The sequence below is a fragment of the Meleagris gallopavo genome, assembly GCF_000146605.3.
Source record: "Meleagris gallopavo isolate NT-WF06-2002-E0010 breed Aviagen turkey brand Nicholas breeding stock chromosome 15 unlocalized genomic scaffold, Turkey_5.1 Chr15_random_7180001854097, whole genome shotgun sequence".
Lineage (NCBI taxonomy): Eukaryota > Metazoa > Chordata > Aves > Galliformes > Phasianidae > Meleagris > Meleagris gallopavo.
The window spans coordinates 14,177-21,034 of record NW_011098518.1 but is presented as its reverse complement, the minus strand read 5'-3'; the positions used below and the strand labels follow the sequence as shown (position 1 = coordinate 21,034).

The 6,858-nt window shown below is 64.2% G+C and overlaps 3 protein-coding genes across 3 annotated transcripts in view; 1 reads left to right on the top strand and 2 right to left on the bottom strand.

Annotated features, from left to right (window-relative positions):
- JAK3 (Janus kinase 3) overlaps positions 1–2,053 on the top strand; it is an 8,233-nt gene extending 6,180 nt beyond the window's left edge. The window contains 8 exon segments of the mRNA XM_031557481.1: positions 132–282; positions 360–499; positions 629–818; positions 940–1,064; positions 1,145–1,317; positions 1,383–1,500; positions 1,570–1,680; positions 1,754–2,053. Coding sequence (XP_031413341.1) covers positions 132–282; positions 360–499; positions 629–818; positions 940–1,064; positions 1,145–1,317; positions 1,383–1,500; positions 1,570–1,680; positions 1,754–1,870 — 1,125 coding nt within the window. The 3' untranslated portion in view covers positions 1,871–2,053.
- Positions 2,054–2,233: 180 nt separating this feature from the next.
- B3GNT3 (UDP-GlcNAc:betaGal beta-1,3-N-acetylglucosaminyltransferase 3) lies at positions 2,234–4,665 on the bottom strand. Its single transcript, XM_031557482.1, has one exon. It carries the CDS (start codon positions 3,679–3,681, stop codon positions 2,605–2,607), a length of 1,077 nt encoding a protein of 358 aa, XP_031413342.1. The 5' UTR covers positions 3,682–4,665; the 3' UTR covers positions 2,234–2,604.
- A 98-nt stretch (positions 4,666–4,763) lies between these two features.
- FCHO1 (FCH and mu domain containing endocytic adaptor 1) overlaps positions 4,764–6,858 on the bottom strand; it is a 4,463-nt gene continuing 2,368 nt past the window's right edge. The window contains 8 exon segments of the mRNA XM_019610810.2: positions 4,764–4,974; positions 5,319–5,483; positions 5,574–5,638; positions 5,728–5,927; positions 6,018–6,150; positions 6,314–6,469; positions 6,540–6,651; positions 6,741–6,858. Coding sequence (XP_019466355.1) covers positions 4,952–4,974; positions 5,319–5,483; positions 5,574–5,638; positions 5,728–5,927; positions 6,018–6,150; positions 6,314–6,469; positions 6,540–6,651; positions 6,741–6,858 — 972 coding nt within the window. The 3' untranslated portion in view covers positions 4,764–4,951.

Below are 6,858 nucleotides of genomic sequence, written 5' to 3'. Positions count from 1 at the left end.
GTTGGATGGGTGCCCACAGCCCAGGTGGTGGCAGGGACAGGCAGACCCCACACCGTGCCCATCCCATCCTCGAGTGATGCCCGGCGTTAGCACAACTCTGGGCCTCGAACTCCTTCCTCCCTCCCTCCCAGAAGCTGCAGTTCTACGGGAGCCGCCTGCAGCTGCCCGCCCCGCGCTGGAGCGAGCTGGCTGCGCTCATCGCGCACTGCATGCACTACGCGCCCAGCAGGCGGCCCTGCTTCCGTGCCATCATCCGCGACATCAACAGCCTCATTTCCTCCGGTGGGCGCTGCGGGTGTGGGGATGGGCACGGGGATGGGCACCGGACCCCCACCTCACCACCTGTCCCCCGCCCGCAGACTATGAGCTGCTCTCAGAGCTGTCACCCACCGATGTGACGCTGCGGGAGAGTTTCTGGGGCTACGAACACGTGGCAGCGGGGCACAGCCCTGCGCTGTTCGAGGAGCGGCACCTCAAGTACATCTCCCTGCTGGGCAAGGTGAGACCCTCTTAGCGATGCCCTTTCTGTGGGGTACCCACGGCCTCATCCACACCTTGATGTCTCAGGGATGGCAAAGCGCTGGGGGGGTCCGGGGAGCTGAGTGCCCACCCAGCTCTGCCTCCTCAGGGCAACTTTGGGAGCGTGGAGCTGTGCCGCTACGACCCGCTGGGTGACAGCACGGGTGAGCTGGTGGCGGTGAAGAAACTGCAGCAGGACTCGGCCAAAGAGCTGCAGGACTTTGAGAGGGAGATCGAAATCCTGCATTCGCTGCAGCACGACTTCATCGTCAAATACCGGGGCGTTTGCTACAGCCGTGGTGAGTGCAGGGTGGTATGGAGGGGGGGTGGATCAGCACATGGGGTGCGGGCAGGGAGGGGTCTGCATGCACCCTGCTGCATCAACCTGCAAATTGCTTGCTCTCTGCCCGTGTGCTGCAGGGCGCCGGGGGCTGCGGTTGGTGATGGAGTACCTGCCTGATGGCTGCCTGCGGGACTACCTGCAGAAGAACCAGCACCGCCTGGAGCACCGCACGCTGCTGCTCTACGCCTGGCAGATCTGCAAGGTGGGACCGAGGGGATCCCATTCTCCCATGGAGGGCTTGAGGTGGGGATGCAGTGATGGCACGGTGCCTGTTCCAAGCAGGGCATGGAGTACCTGGGAGCCCAGCGCTGCGTGCACCGCGACCTGGCCAGCAGGAACATCCTGGTGGAGAGTGAGACCCATGTGAAGATCGGTGACTTCGGGCTGGCCAAGCTGCTGCCACAGGACAAGGACTACTATGTGGTGCAGGAGCCTGGGCAGAGCCCTGTGTTCTGGTGAGGTCCCACGGTGCTGGGTTGGGGGCACAGTGGGACCCTGTGCTCAGAGCTCCCACCTCCAGGTACGCACCCGAGTCGCTGGCTGACAACGTCTTCTCCCGAGCATCCGACGTGTGGAGCTTTGGGGTGCTGCTCTACGAGCTCTTCACCTACAGCAATAAGAGCAGGAGCCCCTCGGAGGTGAGGCCTCCACCCCACCATGCCCCCCCCCCTGTACTACCGCACCCTGTGCTCACCGCAATCCCACAGGAGTTCCTGCGCATGATGGGCCCTGAGAAACCAGCACAGATCATCTGCCATTTGCTGGAGCTGCTGAAGAACTCCCGGCGGCTCCCGGTGCCCCCAGGCTGCCCCATGGAGGTGAGATCCTCCCCTCCAGCACAGCGGGGTCCCAGCCCTCCCCGTGCCCCCAACGACCCCGTTCTATCCACAGGTGTATGCGGCGATGCTGAGCTGCTGGGCATTCGCCCCCACTGCCAGACCCACCTTCAGCGAGCTGGCAGTCAGAGTTGAGGCACTGAGGGATGGCCGTGGCACCACCCGTGGGTAGGGGGTGCCTGGACCCCCCGCCCTGCAGCCCCCAGACCCTCCAGCACGAGGGCATGACAGACAGACCGACGAACACAGCAATGCTTGAATGCGTTTTAACTGCTGTGGTTGTGCTGCTGTGGCTCCCCTCTCATTCCCCCCTCTTTTGTAACCAGGATTTCAAGTAAATGGTGGTGGAATTTGGCAGCTGGAGTGAAGTGAGGGGAATGCATGGTGGGAGGGATGGGGCGGTTGGGCATGAGGAAATCAGTTGTGTACTAATATCCTCCCTGAGGAAATGCAGCAGCGAGCTCAGCCCTGCTACGAGCCACCGGAGACCCCTGGGGACATCCCTGTAGGAGGGCAGCCTGGGGGCAGCAGGGGCTGGGGTGTCCCATCTCATGCTTGTGTGGTTGAGGATGGAGAGGGGACCTCAGGTCTCTGCCCACCCGGAGTGGATGAGCAGACATGGGGGACAAGGGGTGGGTGGACCCTGAGCTCCCACTCCCCACTGAGCCCCTCTGCACCGTGGGATGGCAGCAGGCACAGAGCCCTCATCTCCAGACTGCATTCCTTTATTGCACTAAGAGGAGCACCTAGTCACAAGATTGACAGTTTTGGGGCAGAGCCGGGCAGAACATCTGCAGTAAAGCCACAGGCTGGAGCTGAGGCTCAGCACCCCACCAAGCTCAGCCCCACAGCAGCATCCCACAACCCCTCGAGCAGCAGCAGTGACACTGTCCCTCCTGGTCCATCCTAGAAGATGCGCACCTTCCTCCCGCAGCGCAGCTGGGGCTCACGGACAGCCTGCCACATCATGGCCATCTCGTAGGGCGCAAAGCGGTGCACCATCAGCAGCTCCCGGTAGTAACAGGGGTCCAGCGGGTCAGAATAGTGGGGCACGTTGATCCCCCAGGGCCGGATGCCATCGTGGGAGATGGGTGCCAGCCCGGCTCTCTCCAAGCACATCCCCACGTAGACGTCATCGATGGGGAAGAGCGCGACGTGCTGCGCCGCGTGATGGATGGCGCGCGCGGTGAAGGCAGACATGAGCACCCCTCCTCCGCTGCAGTACGGCGGGTACAGCTCTGATGGCATCAGCTGTGTCGGCACAAAGTACTTGCTGGCTGGATCACGGATGGGCCCCGTGTTAGTCAACACCTGCCCAGCCAGCAAGTGCTGCTCACTCGGGACATCCCGCGTAAAGGACACCACGTTGTCCGTGTTGACAAAGACATCATCGTCTCCATTGAAGACGAAGCGCGCTCCGGGGCAGCGCTCCTGCAGCCAGGTGTGAAACAGCAGCAGCTTCAGCGTCAGGTTGAAGAAAGTGTCTCTGAAGTCCCACTGCAGCACGTCGTGGTGCTCGCGCTGCTCGTGCCACAGCAGCCGGTTCAGTTTGGTCACGTCCCGCTCATCGGGGGCCACCCCCAGCAGGAACAGCCGTCGGATCTGCGCCCCGTCCAAAGTTCTCTGCTGACCCCACGTCTTCCGGATCGCCTCGCGCCGCTCGTAGTTGGCTGGGGAGGATTTGATGGCCAGGAGGAGGAAGATGTTGGAGGAGGCTGCGGGACCCCCGCATTTGCCGGGGACGTCGAGGAGCTGCGGGAAGGCACGGCAGTGCTGGTAGAGCATGAAGTCCTGGGATTGCTTGGGCAGTTTGGCAAAGCCAGAGATGTTCTGAACTGAAGCATTGGCAACGCACGGGGTGATGCTGGGCAGAGCCGGGAGGGGGCTGGGGGCAGCAATGGAGGTGGGTGCGGGGCTGGGGGCTGCGCGAGGCCACGAGGACGAGGTGGGGGACAGCAGGTAGCACAGCCCCAGGGTCCCCATCGTGAGCAAAGCCCACTTCCGCAGTGCGCAACGCCACAGGGAGCGGGTCTGCAAGACAGGGAGCACAGCTGGGGTTGCATGTCCCACATTTATGGGATCACGCTGCACCGTGTGCTGATGGCGACGGCGGAGGCTGAAGGCATCACCACCTCACAGCACACGTGGGGCCACCTGGGCAGGGTCTCCAGGTGTCCCACAGCCACCCCGGGAGCATCACTCACAATTACGCCTGGATGCAGAGGTGCCCACGTTCCATCCCCCTCTCTGCTACGCTCAACTTCCTCCCTTTCTTTGTTGCAACCTTTTGATCCCAAGTCCACTTCCGCCTCCTTTCTGAGAACTCCGGGAGAGGTGCAGGCAGCCAGTCCTGCCCAGCAGCTGCTGCTCCACACAGAGCAAATAGCCCAAGGCGCAGCAGGGCCACGCCAGCAGCGAGTGGGATGGGGCACCCATTGGAGCACCCTCAGCCGGAGGGAGTGGGCGGTTCTGGATGCACGAAGCCCACCAACAGGTGATGTGAGCAGCCCCCACCCCAGAAAGATGGAGCCCAAGGGCAGGGGACCCCACTCAGCATGAGGACCCCCTGCAGCATGGGGAATCCTATGGGGTAGGGGATCCTATGGGGACCCACCACCTCCCCCACCTCCCCCCAGCCCAGCAAAACGGGATGCACCCAGCCCCGTCCCAGAGCCCACCCCGCAGCACGTAAAGTCCTGAGCCCCCCCAGCCCCACAGAGCCATTCCCACAGAGCCCCCCACTACCTTCCCACAGAGCCATACCAGAGACATCCTCGTGCGTCACCGGGACAGGATTGGCAATCCCCTCCCCACACCTGGTGCCACCCATCTGCCCATCCCAGAGCACGTGGGGCAGCAGCACCCATGGGTGCGAGAAGTGTCACACCTCAGCCTTGGCTCCTCCCTCCCCCCGGCCCCAGAGTCCCCCCAGGAGCAGAGTTCAGCAGCTGAGCCTGTTACCAGGGAGCAGCCCGGAGATGGAAGAGATGGGCGGCACAGTGTGGGGCAGAGGCGGTGATTAGAAATAAAGTGTTTAATAAAAGAGCTTCACAGCACGGGGGTGGGATGGGGGGGGGGGTCCATCCCTTACAGCAGGAGATGACGCAGTTATGGCTATGGGGAGGAAGGGGAGTGGGGGGGAGGAAGAGGAGTGAGGAGGAGGAGGAGGAAGGCACCCCCTCCAACCAGGCTCCATCCAGTGCTTTGAGCTCACACAACCAAGGGGAGGTCTGGGGGTCCGAGTAGAAGCAGCTCAGGACCCTGCCAGGTAGATCCCTGTGGAGGAAAGGGGGGGGGAATGAAAGATGGGGGCCTGTGAAGATGGGGACACACACATGGGGTATTGGCAGCATGGGAGAAAGGAGAGCGGGGTGGTAGGGAGGGGACCTTGGGCAGCTGGGGAAGGGACCTCCTGCACCACAGGGGGTGGGGAGGGGACTCCATGCACCACGAGGAGTGAGAAAAGGTCCCTGTGCCCCCCAAGGGCTGTGGGGCACGGAGGAGAGATGTCGTGCACTCTGGGTAGCACAGAAGGGACCCCGAGCATCTCAGACGTAGGGGACACAGAAGGGGCTGCGTGCAACCACAGGCTGTGGGGACAGGGGAGGGATCCCACGTACCCGTGGCAAACCTCTTCTTGACCAGTGACATGCGGTACCCAGCGCCTGCCAGCTCCACCTCGACGCCCGACAGCGTGCTGCCCTCACTGCTGAACTGTGCTGCCACTGGGCTGGGCTTGCTGGGCCCACACAGCGGCTGCCAGCTGGCTGAGAGCCGCCCGCAGCCTGGGGAGGTGGGGGGAGCACAGAAGTGGGGGTCCCATCCCTGTCCCCACTTGCACGGAGCTGGGGGTGCAGGGGTGGACGGGGCCTCACCTCCCTGCCCCGGCGCACTGGGGACATCCAGCAGCTTCCAGAGCAACCTCTTCTCCTCCAGGTTCCTGCGGAGACACGGCCACATCTCCAGGTCTCCCACTCCATTCCCACCACCCCCAAGTTCCCCAGCCTATTTTAGACCCCTCCTCTTTACCAGCTGGCCTTGGGCTGCAGCCGCACGTTGGTGACGGGTTCGTCCAGGGGCAGCAGCACGTGGACGTTGGCGAGGGGCACAGGCAGGGCGAGTGCACCCGCGTTGTATCCATACTCCACACTGACCCGAGTGGCTCCGGGTGTGCAGTCCCAGCGCACACACAGCCGCAGCGGGGCTGAGCTGGGACCCAGCCGGGAAAACTGGGGGGTAGAGAGGGGTGGGATGCTGTCATCCCCCCATCAGAGCCGGGTGGGGGGATGTGGGGTGCCCCCACGCTGCGCCCGGCTCACCTGGTACTTGAGCAGAGCCACGTTGTAGTAGGAGGCGGATGGGCTCTGCTCTGCTTGTTTCTGCAGCTGCCCCGTCAGCGCAGCCATGTTCAGCCAGAAGTCCCTGGTGCTGGGGTCACTCTGGGAAGGGTCACTGTGGGGATGGGGACGCTGTGGCCACACTGGGGAGCAGGCACCCCACAGCTGGCACCCGCAGCGTGCAGTGAACCGGCAGCCCAAGGCACGTTGCTGCACCCACCGCGCACCCTAAGCTCCCCACTGCCACCACCCCAGCCCACGTCCCTGCGTCCCCACACCTGTAGAGCAGCTCGGCGTTGGGCAGGAATTGCTCGATGGCACCGGCGTTGAGCAGACGGAAGCTGAGCACGGGGGGGGCCAAGCTGCCGCTGAAGACGCGCACGATGCCGGCGGGGAAGGACATGGTGAGCTCCCCCGTCACCTTCACCAAGCAGCTGCGGGGATGGCTGGGGGTCAGCAGGCAGACAGCTGGGGGGACCCCAACCCCGACCCCGAGCCCCCTACCTGTCGGCATCACACCCCTTGAAGTAGGCATGCACGTACTCGGTGAAGGCGGTGGCCACGGGCAGCGCGTCCTGCGAGCCCAGCACCACGGGGCTGGGACCCCGCGACAGCCCTGGGGGCAACGCACAGCCCATGAGCACCCAGAGGGTCCCGCGTCCCCCACATCCAGGATTCCTCCACCCCCTCCCAACCCGGACGCACCGAGGGGCGGTGGGCACACGGAGAAAAAGCCGCGCTCCCCCAGGCTGGCGGGGGCTGAATGCGAGGGGCAGCTCCAGGAGGGCGGGGGGCTGAGCGAGCGCGACTGCAGGTACAGAAG